The sequence below is a fragment of the Ovis aries genome, chromosome 2 (assembly GCF_016772045.2).
Source record: "Ovis aries strain OAR_USU_Benz2616 breed Rambouillet chromosome 2, ARS-UI_Ramb_v3.0, whole genome shotgun sequence".
Taxonomy (NCBI): domain Eukaryota; kingdom Metazoa; phylum Chordata; class Mammalia; order Artiodactyla; family Bovidae; genus Ovis; species Ovis aries.
The window spans coordinates 140,147,239-140,162,775 of NC_056055.1; the positions used below are offsets into that span (position 1 = coordinate 140,147,239).

Consider the following 15,537-nt stretch of genomic DNA (forward strand, 5'->3'; position numbering starts at 1 on the left):
TTTGGCTCCGTGCAGTCCTTCCTATGGGTATCCCTGTACATTTAGTCAGGCACAGCAGAGACCAGAAGGTGTGCAGGGCAAATCCTCAGCTGACTGACAGATTTACTATCAGCTTGGTCAGAGACAAGAAAGCTGTTCATACTTCATTCCAAGTGTCAAACTACTGACCTCTAACCTTACCAATATGGTTGACATATCAGCTTGATGACATCAAGCTGGCCTTGTTGTTTGTGGTGCTGATGTATCATGTCAGCAAACTTTAGTTATATTAGTGGATACTAGTTTTCAGTGTGGGAATGGCCCTCAGAAAGGATGGGGAGAACAAGAGATCTGCCCAGTATATTGGCCTCAGTTCCTTCATATCTACAATAATCACCTTAAATGAAAGAGTCACAGTCCATGCCCACATAAAATTTCTTCCTGATAGATATCTCCCTTATTGTAAAGAGGTTGGGTTTTCTAAGATTTCCTTCCTGCTTGCTGCTCTCTGAATAGCCTAGATGGCATACGGCTATCCAGTGCAAGGGGGAAAGGAATCACTTGCTGGACTCAGCTGGCTTCTAGGCATCTCTTGAAGGGAGAATGAATAAACTGAGCTATGTGACCCTTTGAAGATGCATTTGGGATGTGTGCCATCCTTATGATGAAAAGACAGCAATAACCCTAAACACTAACTGGTTCTTGGTTGATTAAAAAAATAAAATTTGCAAAAAAATTAAATTTTATCAGTTATTAAATGCCTCCCATTTTAGTATACAGTTGTTTGTGTGCAACTTGGCAATTGAAGTATTTATAGACACTTAATAGACTAGCTTTGAGCTTCTGGAGGTAAGAATATTTGTGCTTACTCTTTTACTATGGAACATCATGAAGTGGGACTGCTGTCTGATCTTGGAGATGTACCCTTTTCTTACTGAAAAAGAAATTAGAGGAGAATCTGAGAATCACTATGAAAACAAGCTTTAATGAAACAAAAAATAGACCAAGAAAGATATCATACTTGTGAGAGGGAGACTCTTAAAAGACCGTAAAGGGTAGAAGTTCACACTATTTTTAAAAACTTTTCAACCTAAAAAGTTCAGCTGTGATAACTCTGGTACTCCCAAGCATTTCTTGAGCGCAATGGGTAAATGACCTAGTCTCTGTACTGAATGATGGGGATTTGAGTAAGACAGGATCCTTGATCTCAGAGGATTTCATAATGTCATGGGGGAAACAGATAATCAGTGAATAGAATGGAGCCTATAGTAAGGGGGTCATGAGATATGTTCCAAGTCTGGGGAAGCACAAGGGAGGGGCTGATAGTATCTTTTTCCTTCAAGGGAACATCCTGATTTTTCCACTGAGAGAAAACCAGGGCTAAAAAGCATTTGGCTAACCTCGGTGAAGTGATCGTCAGTACATAATATGGTAACAATGATTTGGGCTTGTAGCTCATATTGTGCTTTTGTAGAGCACATTATGCTTTTCAGAGTGCTTTACTAGACATTGTCTTTTGGAGGTTCCTGTATGTGTGGATGAGAAAATGGTGACACAGAAAAATGAATAATTCAAGTAAGAGTAAATAGGTATGGAGTGGCACCCCAGGTCCCAGGTTTCCTGGCTTCTTGGCCTGTTTTCTTTCTTTGACCCTGCAGCCAAAGAACCAGCCCTTCATCTCCCGAACCATGTGTGATGGTACGTTGCTTTCCTGGGGTGTTATTTATATTATGTAAAAGAATGTTCATTTTGACAAGTTAAAATTTCTTCTCATTCTTCGGCTTGGAGTTCACAAGTCACTTTAGAGCCCAGTTCCCTGGGCTTCCATTCCCCCCTACTATGCCCTCTCAAAGCACTCTGTACTTACAACATTAAGCACATAGTCCAGTTTGTAATTTGCTGTTTGTGTCATTCTTAGGTTATCCAAAGAATGTCTCTTTTGTTTACCAATATATGTTCAGCAGTTAGTGTCTAGGATATGGTAGTCATTCAAGAAGCGATTGCTAAGCAACATCTTCATTTAAGATTTGTGTGCTATTTCCATTCTTTCAGGATACCCAGTATGTGAGCAGCTAACTTGTGCCAGCGGAGCCTGCTATAACACCAGTCAGAGATGTAATGGGCAGGTTGATTGCAGAGATGCCTCTGATGAACGCAACTGCAGTAAGTAATATGCTGAAGCTGGTTTACTGGCCAGTTATGCACATTTCTTCTCAAGTTTTGTTCAGTGAATTCATGTTGGTGGCTTGAAAGTCAGCCGTGGTGGAGTATTTTACACTGTGGAAATTGGCAGATAGAATAAGTGAGGACTTTTATGTTCCTGGAGAACTGGTTATTAAACATTTACCAGCACATTGCTGCATGGTAAGAATCTTTTGAAACTTGAGATAGACTCTTCCTATGAAATTAAGTGGCTACAGTGAAATTGAAATTCTCTTTTCTTTTCCCTTTTAACCTTGTGTCCCAGCTCACCTATGCTCGCGCACTGAGTTTCAGTGTGGCAGTGGGCAGTGCATTCCTAGAACCTACGTCTGTGACCACGAAATTGACTGTGAAGATGGCAGTGATGAACTTTCTTGCAGTACGGTGACTTCCTCATTTTGGGGCATGCTGTTAGGAATGCTCTTGTCTTTGTATTTTTCCCCCCTACTGATGTATTTTTCTTTTCAAATGAAAGAGTCACCTCTGGCAGAGGAGGCCAGAATATCATTTAGGGCCCATGGCATGAGCCTCAGCAGTGTTGCTAAACTTAGACTTCTTTACCTTCCAAAGATCTGTGCAGAGTTGAAGTGTTGCTCATGGACAGTTTGCATTCTTTTCTTAGGCCACAAAGATATAGGGCATATTGTATTACTGGATTTCCTTTCTGGCACCTGGGCTTATTTCAGTGCTAAATTGAGAGGAATGTGATATCATGGAATGAGTTACTCAGAATCATTGAGTCCTAGACAGCAATTACCGTGCTTGTGGTCAAGTGAGAGAATGTTGGCCATTGGCATTTCTGTAGCATCTTTGTCAGTCTGTATTCTTTGCTCTGTGTCCATTTATAGCTATTTTGTTTTTCATCTTGATGCACTTGATTTTCATGTCCTGAACCCAAAGCTACTGTTTTCTTCTCCCCCTTCTCTCTTCTTCTCTTTCTCTCTCTCTCTCTTTTTTTTTTTTTTGTTCATTTTTGTCAAGATAGTTAAGGGACTAAATGGGCGTAGAAATTTCAGTTTCTTGGAGCTCAGTTTAGGTGGCAGGGTGAGCACTTTGATTTCTTTGTATCTTTGGAGTGTAGCTGTCGTTTTATTTTCTTCCAGGTGCTTATCGGACCTGCAAAGGCAACGAATTCACTTGCCCTAATGGCGTCTGCATTGCACAGAGTTGGGTTTGTGATGGAGATGGTGACTGTGCAGATAACGCTGATGAAGATGGATGTGGTAAGGAGGGGAAGAGCTTCTGATTGGAAAGTATTTTCCAATTTTCAAGCAAGCGTTTTCCAGGTCTTGCTTTTCCTACTTTCCTTGTTAGAAATTATCTGTGTGACATGCAAGTTTCCGGATTGGCTGGACTGACAGGGTATTTTGGGTGAGGAAGAGTGGTTCCCCTAGCTTTTTCTAAAAAGACACAGAATTCAAATATAGTGTAAATTGTAATCCTTTCCCAACAGTAAGGCCAAATAGATAGGACAGTCTCTCCCCCTTTACAGCCCTATCTGAGGTTTTCTTTTTAAGACTTTTATCTTAATTAGATTTATCTATATAAAAGAAGTAGTCTGGGGAAGGAGCAAAAATAGGGGAAAATGTGATTTGTCTTAAGACCTTACAACCATGAAGAACAACTGAGCTGAAGATTGGTAGATGTAGGAGAGGCCACTATTGGGAGAAGTGAGAAGGAAATTGTCAGTGATATTCATCCCCTTCACGGGGCAGTTATCAGCAGTACCTCCAACAGCTTGGAAACTGCTAACACCCACACGTAAAGCAAGTTACCTTTATGATTCTAGCTCAGATATATTAATAATCTTGCTTCTTCTGGTTGGGAGCGTCCATTGGTTTCATGTTTCAGTATTGCAAGAAGTTGTGTTCCAACTTCTGGGTTATAATCTTTCTTGTACTGTTGACAATTCACTAAAGAAACAGAACAAAACCAGCCAAAAATCACACATACACACACACACACACAAACTCAGGAATCCTGGCATTAGATAGCTCTAGTTCTATTGTTCATAATTTAATAACTGAATGTTCTCCTACAGGTTATTCATATAGTTTGTTGATAACTCAGGCCCATTTCTGCTTCTTACTCTTATAATTTGGCTGGGAGTTGCCTCCCCTAGAAAGACTGGAACCTAAATAATAACATTTACCATTCTTTAGAATCTCAATAAAAGGTCAGTTGTAGCATGAGAAACTACTTGTTTATTGTGAAATATCGGTCATTTGTAGGTTTCTTGTTTACCTGATCTCTATCCCCTCTTAACCATGTATTGAAAAATGGCTGGCTCTACCTCTTATGTGGCCTATTGTAACTCTCTTTTTACCCCACAGAAAGCAAAATTAATCGTACCTTTGAATGTTACCCAAATGAATGGGCCTGTCCAAAGTCTGGAAAATGCATCCCAATTTCTAAAGTTTGTGATGGGACTTTAGATTGTCCAGGAGGAGAAGATGAAAGCAATATCACTGCAGGACAACAGTGTGGTGAGTATGGAAATTTATCTGGACATCTTTCAGATAATGGTGTCTCTGTTTTTCTATAACAGATTGCCATATATAGAGAGTATCAGTTGGTGTTTGCAGAATGAACAATTCCAAGACTTAGTAGCTCTAACCAACAAGCATTTGTTGTTTCTCACAGTCCTGTGGGTTGGCAGCATTATTCTTTTGGCCTGAACCAGCTCACTCAAATCTCAGGATGCTCCAGCAAAAGCATGGCTAGTCCAGGCGTGTTTGCCTGGTCATGGAAAGGGCAAACCCCAGTGAACCAGCTCTTCTAAGCCTCGACTTACGTCATGTTTCCTAAGTGTTCTATTGGCCAAAAGAAGTCACACTGATCCCAGATTTAATGGACTGAAGAAATAGACTCCATTTCTTGATGGGAGGAGTTTATAAATATCTGTGACTCTTCCTCCCTCTCCCTCCGCATCTCCTTCCCAGGAAGAATGGTTTTAATGGTGATTGTGATTACTCTAAAAGTATTCTGGAGATTTTATTCCCTGGATTATACCTGGAAAAAGTGTTGCTGGCTTTACTCAAAAACTTCTGGTTTCAGGGATCTATATTTGGAGTTACCCACTCCCCTACCCCCACTCCGTAGCCGTAGAATATTTCCCCACTATAAGCCATCACTTCTGAGGACAGCTGGCTGTCCTGTAGGAAAATGCAATTAATGGCCTTGATTTCTCTCTGAATTATCTTGTAGTTGCCTGGCAGTGACTGTGAACTATAACCCGAAAGTTTTGGTGATTTCTTTTCCATGAAAAAAAGAGGCTTCTTTTTTACCGCCCCCCCCCCCCCCCCCCACCATTTCTTTGGGAGCCCTTTTAAATAGTCCTAGTGCAAAAGTTAGAAAACAAAAATTAGTTGAAGCTGGCTTGGATTAATTAGCTTTTTAAGTTAAAAGTTTAGTGTTTAGTGGCTTGGAAATTGGGAATATCCTTCTATTCTTTCTAGATAGAAGAAATAGATATCTAGATAGATCTCTTTCTATTTAGATATCCTAATATCTTTCTAGACACAAAGATAGACTTTTGACCAGATTTTTTTCATGAACAGCACTTCTGATGCCTTGTGCTTACACTTAGTTATAATGAATTTTAAAAAATATGTCCTGAGTTTTTATTGCATCATACTGCAGGCTTGAATGGGGACAGATTTTCTGTGTTACTGCATACTTACTGAGCTTTTACTTTGGAAAGTTCTTACTTCTTATAAATCAGCCTTGTCCAGAGATCACCTTTCATTTCAGAAAGTCTTTTTCTCTGTTTAGATGTGAATCTGTGTCCGTCCTTGGGATGTGAATACCAATGCCACAAGTCACCAGGTGGAGGGATGTGTTACTGCCCCCCAGGTTTTATTGTCAACCAAAATAGAACCAATAACTGCGTCGGTAAGTGACAGTCTTTCATCACAGTACTTACAGCACTGCGGGCACTCCCTTTAACATCAAGGAGTTTGTATTTGTGGAGAGGAGAATCTGTTAACAAAGAGCAACACAGTCTTCACTGAAAACCTGGCCAATATGAAGTTTTAACTCTGAGAAGCTTTTGTGAGGTGCCCATGGCAAAAGAGTGGTTGGATGATGAGTGAGTAAACTAGCTACTTGTATGTCTGTCCAGTACCTAATGATGGAGCTTGTTCTTTTGATACATTGTGTATTGCTGTTTTATATATTTGGAAGCAGAATTATATAGCCATACTTGTTAAATACAGTTGGCCCTCCCTATCTGTGAATTCTTCAATCTCCAGTTCAGTCAACTGGGGAATCAAATACGAAGGGGAGTGGGGTGGGGCAGAAAGTTCCCCAAAGCAAAACTTGAACTTTCTGTGTGCAAGCAGCTATTTACATAGCACTTAGGACTCCAAGCTTGCACTGCCAAGGGCCAGGGTTCCCTGGTCAGGGGACTAAGATCCCACAAGGCGTGTGGTGTGGGCAAAAGTGAATAAATGAATAAATAAAATAAACAAGCACAAAAGAAACACTCTGGTTTACAAACTCTGGAGAAAGTCTATTTCCTGAGTTTCTGACACGGAAACCTTGCTTACGCTCTCTTCTGTAAGTGTGAGACTGCTCGGGCTGTCTGACGCTTGTCAGGCTCCTCCTCCCCCTATACTGCCACCCAGCTGCCAACCCGATTTCCAGTCTTAGTTCTCCAGGCCTTTCCCCTTTCTCTTACTAGAAAAGGAATTCCGGTAGAGATACCGGAAGCCACATCCTCAGTGTTACATTTGTTTTTCTCTCTTTTTCCTCTCAATCCTAAAGAGAAATTTGGGCTGGGCTGCCTTGTAGTTGGAACTCAGTAGGCCATGAAATGTTTTCAGGAAAAGGGATTTGCTCTTTAAGAATCCCTGGTTCATTCTTGTGATACCTTGCAACCTATTCTTTAGTCTCTCCACGATCCCTCCTCCGCCCTCCTTCTAGAGCCACATTTTCTAACATGTTTTCCAACATCTTTTCTAATACTTAAGCCTGTGATGAGGTTTGAGTTGTAGGTCAGAGAGAGGTCCAGGCTGCTTCAATTTTTTGCATCCTTTAAGAAATGAAAAACCTTCATAACAAGATTTTTACATTTAAATCTATTAATGAACGTAACAGAATTTTGCAGTGTGATGCTGTACACAGAATCATTTCAGAATTCAAGAACACACTTGGTTCTACTACTACTGGAAGTAGTCTGATACCTGGGCACTAATTCTAAGGTCCACAAACATCTTTCAGTCCTTTTACGACGTACCTAGACTTTAGTATAGATGACCTCTTTTGGATACAAGCTCAAAAGTCTGCAATTTTGAGTTTTGTGAATGTGAGGCCCTCTGCTACCTGCAGAGACTTTCTCTGTGACCTTTCTTGTCCTTTAAGAATGTACCTTTGCCTCTGAGTTTTGAAGCTGGATTAACGTTTATTTCACATTTCTTTTCAAGAAGACTATATTTTGCTTTCTTGGTAAAAGAGAACCTATTAATTTCAATACATGCCATTATGAAACCAGTTACACTCACTTCAGCTGAGCTTTTAGAGAATTGTTTAGGTCTGCTCCTTCAAGCATTTCAGTTGAACAAACACTCTCTGTATGCCTGTAATCCTCTGCATGCCTGAGTTACCACCGAAGCTTCAGGTGTTGGAAACCCATGCAATGTTTATCAGCTTAGCCATGGCTCCCCAGGGGATGCCTCAGTGATTGTTAAGAATAAAATGGAATAATCATGACAGGAAATCTTTCCTTCTACCATTCTCTGCTCCTGGTAGTCTAGACCTAGCTGTGGAGACTCTTAAGGCAAGCCACCAGAGCAGTTTACTGGACTATTGTTTTTGATTGACAAGGACGTGCTGTTTGTTGAGGGAATGACATCGTGGTGCAGCCTTAGGGCAGGAAGGTCATTTAGCAGGGTGGGATTGCACACAGCCAGCTGGATCAGAGAGTATCCGAGCAGGATTTTTTTTTTTTAAATTACTCTCAAAGCAGTATTTGTTGGTAAGAGGGGACAAAGAGTAAAAAGGAAAGTAGATGAAGGTGACTTGGGCTGGGAAGGAGGATTTTGAAGCAGCATTTTATTGTTTTGTAGTTTCCGTTACCTTTTCTACTCTCTTTAAAATCCTCAGGTCTCCCTTTCATTTTTCTTGTCTTTCTTTTGGCTGACAATGGATGGATATTAATTAGCCTTCATTCTTCTTTGTAATGATGAACAGAATCTTAGTCTTTAAAAGTGACAGTGTTTATTTACTCATTTAAACCTGAACAGTACTTGTAACCCAGATGGTAGGAAGGGCATTTGCACCCAAGAATTCCTAGTTATGACTTCTCCACCCTCTTTTTGACATGAGAACTCCTGTTCCCAGGGTAACTCCAGATCCTTAGGCATAGTCATAGTGTCTTGGATTCAGAATGAGGTCATGATACCCTGGGAGTTTGAGGGCGAATGTCCTGTACATTCCTACTGAAGCAAAGCCTCACGTGGTGTTTTCTCAGAAAGGAAGTGAGGGCACAGAAGAAATAGATCAAATGTTGGCTTTTGGTCTATACCCACATGTCCTTTTACCTTGTCATGTCCAAATTGGATTAATTTTTTCTTTGTCACTGTCCTGGGGATGAAAGATGTGCTGGTCTGTGTTGTTATACTTGATCTGGAGGGAAAACGGGAACCATTATCTTGATCCCAGGACTTTCTTGGTCTTTTTTTTTTAATTAAATTTTTTTTCTTTTTTAGATTTTGATTCTGCTGGGTCTTCGTTGTGGCACATGGGCTTTCTGTCTAGTTAATGGCACTTGGGGGCTTCTCTAGTTGTGGAGCCTGGGCTCTAGAGTGCAAGGGGATCTTAGTTCCCCCACCAGGCATCAAACCCATGTCCCTTGCACTGGAAGGCAGATTCTTAACCGCTGGACCGCCAGGAAATTCCTTCTTGGCCTTTCTTGTTGGGGAGTCACAGGATGGTGGGGCATGCAGCAGGCATGGTAGAATTCAACTCACAGCTTTGCAAATGTTCTCAGATCCCAGAAATTCTAGAGAACCCCAGACCTGTGAGTCTCGGGAGTTGTAATTTACTTGAGAATTTTCTGAAGCCCTAGGGGATAGGAGCCTGTTGATTTAGGCTGTGGACCTCATTCTCCAAAGAAAGAGAGCAGGGCGAAAGAGGGTGAAGAGTGAGTATGAACTTCGAGGGTCAAATGAAATATTTGGCACCAGTTACCCAAGGATAGGACAATTTCTGTGCCCTTTAAGCTTTATAATCTTAAAGAAAGACATGTGTGTTTTTCTTCCCTGCCCCCATGTTGTATTGTTTATGTGTCAATTATATGGAAAGTCTTTTTACTGTTTGATAGAACTGGGACTACTTGGCCATTGAACAGAGCTCTATTGTGTAATGGATTTTCAACAACTGCATATTAAATGAATGAATAATGCTAATGAGTAAGCAGAAGAGAATGTATTTTTCATGACTTAAAAATGATTTTAATTTTGGTGATGACTTTTGACATCAGAGAAAAGGATAAACAGACCTTTCCAGATGCTTTATTCCATACTTTATTTGTGTCTCATTGAGCAGTTGGATATAAGGCAGTTCTTTCTGCAGTGATGGAGATGTCTGTGTCCTCCAGTATGGTAACCACTAATCACATGTGGCTGTCAGCATTTGAAATGTGGCAAGTGTGACTGAGAAATTGCATTATTAAATTTCAATTTAGTTCACCTAAATATAACTTAGAGAAGCTGCAGAGAGCTAGTGTCTACCACATTGGAAAGCACAATTTTAAAAGGATACATTTATACAAAAATTTTATATATTTTTTAATTAAAATTAAATTTTTGTATTATAGCAAAATTTTGTATCAGGTATTTTGTAAACCATCATTAGTAAATGAAATGCAAAGGCAATGAGTCCAAGCAGTGTTGTGCATCACCTGCAATGTTATCCTTTATGTAGATTTTAAAGAACTTGTGTTTTTCCTTAGTATGACAATGCCTATGGCCTGCCTCCCCAGGGCGTACTTCCTTAGGCAGTTGCATCACCAGATTCCTGTATAGCTTGTCCAAGATTTTTTTCAGAAAGTGCTCAACCCATGTTGTTCAACATGATTATAACTGGTGGTTTCCTATGTGGCAGATTTTGATGATTGCCAGATATGGGGAGTTTGTGACCAGATATGTGAAGACCGAATTGGCCATCACCGGTGTCACTGTGCAGAGGGGTATGTCTTGGAGCGCCAGAAGCACTGCAGAGCTAATTCTTCTTGTGAGTAAATTAAAGACACTCGTGTTTCTGACCGGTAAACGTCTATCCTCTTTGCATAGCAGAAGTCAAAAGAAATATCAGCATTAAGGCAGATGGCGGGTTTGATTACCACAAATCAGATGTGGCCCCTGCTGTTGGAAGAATGGGTCAACATTAATTTCATGCTGTTAGGGACCAACTTGTGGATTAATCGTGGTTGGGTTTTTTAAATTTTATTGATTGCTTGTTCACTTTGGGCCTGAAATAGTATATCATCTACCACATAAATTTTATGAGTACATTTGACCTATTTTTAGTTAATGTACCTACCACAGGGTGACAAATATCAATAGGCACTGTTTATGCAAAATTTTTTCAGAGGTGGTTCAAAATGGACCTGCTAAATTTGGATTACAGCTTGTGAAAATGCCTTCATTATAAGAATACTGTGGTATAGAAAAGTCAGGAAACTTTTTGTCACTGTGGATTTCTGGGTAATAAGAGCTTGACTTCACTCTCTTTTCCCAGTTATTATTATTTTTTTCCCACACCTGTTTAAACTGCCGTTAGTATCTTTCTGAAACTGATTTGCCCATCTATGAGTGGACTATTTTCTAGTTGTTTTTGTGTAGAAATTACCTGATATGCTGTGGACTAACTTTAGTTACTTTTTTTAAACAGGTGCATACTCATATTTTCAAAAATTTCACTTATTGAGAAGTTATATGACCACCTCCCCACCCCCTATTACCCATTCCACTCTGTCCAGTTTCCCACTTCGCCTCTCCTATGGATAATCACTGTTTATTTTAATTCTAGAGATTATTAAATGCATAATTAAGAATATGCAAATATAGACATTTAACTCTATTTTTACATGTATGGTAGTGAACTATACATACAGTTCTTCATTTTGCTAATGTTGCATACTATATTTTTAAGGGCTTACCATATCAATATGGAGAACTCTACTTTAATTTTGTTTTATTTTTATCTGAAATATAGTTGGTTTCCAGTGTTTCAGGTCTACAGTGTTTTTTAATAGTGGCCGAATCCATTTTTTGGATGTATATAATTTATCTAACTAGTCCTTTAGTGATGAACTTTTATATTATTTCTTATCCTTTGACATTAGCAAATCAGACTTCAATGAATAACTGTATTCATTTTGCATTCTTGTAAGTATATGCGTGTAGCAGGTTTGGGTCCACCATTGCCATGTTTTCCACATGGGGTGGTTTCCCATTAATCTTTAAAATGGGTTTTGTGTTTTACACAATCTTAAGTTGCACCTGGGGAAAGGTGCCCATATCATCAAAGATACCTCAGTGTCATCGAACCAGCATTTAGGACACTTGCGTTCTTGACAGACTCTGTTCCTAACTTACTGTGATTTTGGACATTTCATTAAACCTCTTTGTGCCTTAATTTGCCCACCTGTAAAATGGGTAAAATGATATGTATTTCTACATACACATTCTGATATGTATTTTCTGAAGGTTTAAAACCAAATAAGAAAACATAGTTGTAAGTTGCTTCATCATCTCTGTTCACTTGAAGGACTGACAATGCCTTCCTTCTTCACATTTAGTTGGTGAGGCCTTTGTGATCTTCTCTGATGGTCGGGATTTGCTAAAGGGTAGCATTCATGGAAACAACTTTCAGATTCTGGCAGAGTCTCAAAATCGTGGATTGGCTGTGGGTGTGGATTTTCACTATCGGCTACGCAGAGTCTTTTGGACTGACGTTGTGCAAAATAAGGTAAATAGAAATTTCTGGAGTATAGCTTGGGACCTGATAGAACTCCAAGCACAAAGTGTTGATAGTTTTTCATTTTGGGAGGAGTAGGGAGGGAAGTTCCTTTGTTTTCTAACAAAAAAGGCCCTTGAGATATTTTATGTTAATCAGCACCTTTTACAGCTATAGTATTACATGTGACCTATTAAACAAAGCAGTCTATTATATGGATTAGCCTTGAGCAACTTTTAATTTTATTCGAAATGGAGTCCAAAAGCCTAATTAAAAGAAATAGTAGACATTCTTTCAAAACTGGATAGATATTTGGTAGTAATTTTTGAAACTTGATCATTTAAAATGTAAAAACTATTCTGCTTTCCTGGATGATAAAAATCAGATTTTACCTGCATCTTCTAAATGGAACTGTAATTGAGCATTGGGTAACAAATATTGACAGTATTTTGTTTAACAGCCAAAATTTCATTATGCTCTCTTATTTGGAAAACGTGATGGATCTGATTTCAACTTTGAGTAATGCAATGGAGATTTTTAAAACATAGATTTTAGAGATTCTTAAAGAGTTAAAGATATTTTATTTCTTCTTACATTTCCTTGTACAATTAATAAAATTTTAATTCAGTTAATGGATAAATTCCATAAATTTTCCAAAAATTGAAACTTTGGATTATTAGTAGGTCTGATTTAATAACAGCTAGCAATCAAAACAAACCATTTCCACCTGTGCCACCAAAAATCCACATTGAATTAAACTTTCACTAACTACTTAAGAATTAGAGATACAGACTTTTTAAAAAATTTTGTATATGTCTCACATGCTTTTAACAAAATGCCCCACCACCTCCTATTAACCCATGATGTAAAATAAAATGTCTCTAGTAAATTTTTTTTTAGTTCAAATGACTGATTTCTACACCAAAGATAAGTCCCTGGAAAACTCTCCCAATTAGTTATGCTTAAGAGGTTTAATAATTTTGCTTTTTCTTTCAGGTTTTTTCAGTTGACATCTCTGGTTCACGTATCAGAGAAGTTCTCGGTGTTTCTATCGAAGACCCAGAGAATCTGGCTGTGGATTGGGTAAATAATAAACTTTATATTGTGGAGACCAGAGTCAACTGCATAGATGTGGTAAATTTGGATGGAAGCCATCGGATTACCCTTATAAGTGAACATTTGGGACATCCTAGAGGAATTGCTGTGGACCCAACTGTTGGGTAAGTTATTTGCAAACATACTGATTTCAGCATTTTTTGAGTTTCATTTCTCCCCCTTTAGATAAAACATCCATTGGCATAGTTGAAGATTCTTTATGCTCTGTACTGTAGAATCCTTGTTTATTTCATATCTCTTTTCATAGCAGCTTTAAAGGGGTTAGCTAAATATAATCCAATTTGAGGATGTGCAGTCCAAATATACCTACCAATGTCCTAAAAATATGTAATGTTATTGGGGTATGAATTTTATGCTTAGTGTTTGCCATGTTTTCCTGGCTGAGAGATTGAATTCTTTTTTCTGACTCACTCTAATAGTATTGTCACAACTAAACCATTATTAATGTGATCACTCTTAAGCTGTGAAGTTGTTTTAAGCAGTGGATAGATCTAAAACCACTAGGTGGTGTTTTGGAGGGCTTTGAAGAACCCCAGTTCTTTATGCCTCAGTACAGAAAGAATTTAGCAAGAGGCAAAGTGATAGATAAGTGATCTATTAGCATAGGATGTTAGTGTTGCCCTGCCCCGAGTACTTAGTGGGTTACATTTTTATAATCAAAGGAAGAGAGAGGAGGTGGATAAGACCACCTTCTTTTTCATTCTTTGAGTCTTTGGTCATTAATTCCTCCTATTTGTTGGGTGGGAGAGTTTTTGAGGTGTGTCTAGGATCATCACGGCACTATGGAAAAAAATCAGATCTCAGTACAAGTGTCTTTCACTTTGAAATATTACCTTTCCCTAAATTAGTATTTTTGTACACGCAAAGAACATGCCCTAGGTGTCATTAACTTGTTGATGTCACTGGGCAGGTTGTAGGCCTTATTTTCCATGATTGTTTTGCTGTTTTGAGGCATGTCTCATGATTCTGTTGCATGGTTTTGTTGGTAAGCAATTTAGCTTGGTTTTGTTGGTAAGCACACCAGTCTGGCTTTGATACTGTGCCACTTCCTCTGCTTTATAAGTCAAGCAAACCCACATTGTTTGATGATTTTTCCACTACTTTCTTGAGTGCTCTTTAACTTACTGTGGTCTCCCAAAGCCTCCCTAAAGTTCCTTCTCTATCTGCAATCCCTAATGGAGCTTCTAAGCTAATAGTCTGAAGACTCTACCCTGTCCCTACTGGACCTATCCCTTTTAGTAATTTCCTGTTAGAGACCAGTGTTGAGATGTCAGTGTTTTCTCCAGGTATAAATTAAAATTTTCCTGATCTTCACAATTAAGACCAGTTATGTAGAGACTAGCTTTTGCCTAGATTTTCACAGTTGGGTCTTAAAAGTGTTGAATGAACTTGAGGCCGCTTAAGTGCTGGTGATTATTCATTTCTATTTCATGATCTGTCCTTCCTTGAAAATGACGTATATGATGTCTAGACTGTGCCTTAGAGTGAGGAATTAAGGAGGGAAATGGCTTGATAGATTTTTTTTCCTGGTAGCGTTTTTGCTGGCTGTAAATAGAGAAGTGAAAGATGGGGTCAGGGAACAGGGGAGAAAAATTAAGAAGGTTAGAAGGTAGATAAGCTTTTTTTTCTTTTTTTTGCCTGCGAATTGTGCATTTTCATAGTTGCTATTTGGAGTTTTCGAACCCCTGCCTCCACAATTGGTCCTCACAGTCTCTGATTTTTAATGCTTTAAAATTTCTCTTTTGTTTTAAACCTCCATGGTTCTCTTATCAGCTAGAAGAGATTTCCATTGATCCAAACACACAATCTCAAAAGATATTTACTAAGTAAACTTGTAAAATAGCTGATTCTCTCATCTTTTGTTTTTCTTTTGTAGTTATTTATTTTTCTCAGATTGGCAGAATGTTTTTGGAGTACCAAGGATAGAAAGAGCTTACATGGATGGCTCCAACCGTAAAGACTTGGTAACAACAAAGCTGGGATGGCCTGGTGGGATAACCCTGGATTTGGTATCAAAGCGTGTTTACTGGGTTGACTCCCGATTTGATTACATTGAGACTGTAACTTACGATGGACTTAAAAGGTAAAAAGTTTTTTTTTTTTTAATACACCTTTATAAGTTTGGGAGAAGTACGTAAAATTTATGGGGAGGGATACTGAAGAACTAGAATTAAAAGACTACTTTGTTGGTTGACATAACTTGAATGATCTTTGTGTTGATATTTGCATGATGTGACCTGCATGATGTGACTTGTTCCATGTTAACACTCAAATTTG

The 15,537-nt window shown here is 38.8% G+C and overlaps 1 protein-coding gene across 2 annotated transcripts in view; it reads left to right on the forward strand.

The window, feature by feature from the left end:
• The window catches only part of LRP2 (LDL receptor related protein 2), a 182,818-nt gene that overhangs the window by 50,935 nt on the left and 116,346 nt on the right, over positions 1–15,537 (forward strand). For both annotated transcript variants that reach the window (XR_006058749.1, XM_042243763.1), the window contains exons 5-13: positions 2,032–2,142; positions 2,447–2,560; positions 3,285–3,404; positions 4,515–4,667; positions 5,956–6,075; positions 10,288–10,416; positions 11,987–12,156; positions 13,141–13,364; positions 15,137–15,343. Coding sequence is in view for 1 of the 2 variants with exons in the window: in XM_042243763.1 (XP_042099697.1) it covers positions 2,032–2,142; positions 2,447–2,560; positions 3,285–3,404; positions 4,515–4,667; positions 5,956–6,075; positions 10,288–10,416; positions 11,987–12,156; positions 13,141–13,364; positions 15,137–15,343 (1,348 nt within the window). In the remaining variant the exon portion in view is untranslated. The remainder of the gene's footprint in view (positions 1–2,031; positions 2,143–2,446; positions 2,561–3,284; positions 3,405–4,514; positions 4,668–5,955; positions 6,076–10,287; positions 10,417–11,986; positions 12,157–13,140; positions 13,365–15,136; positions 15,344–15,537) is intronic.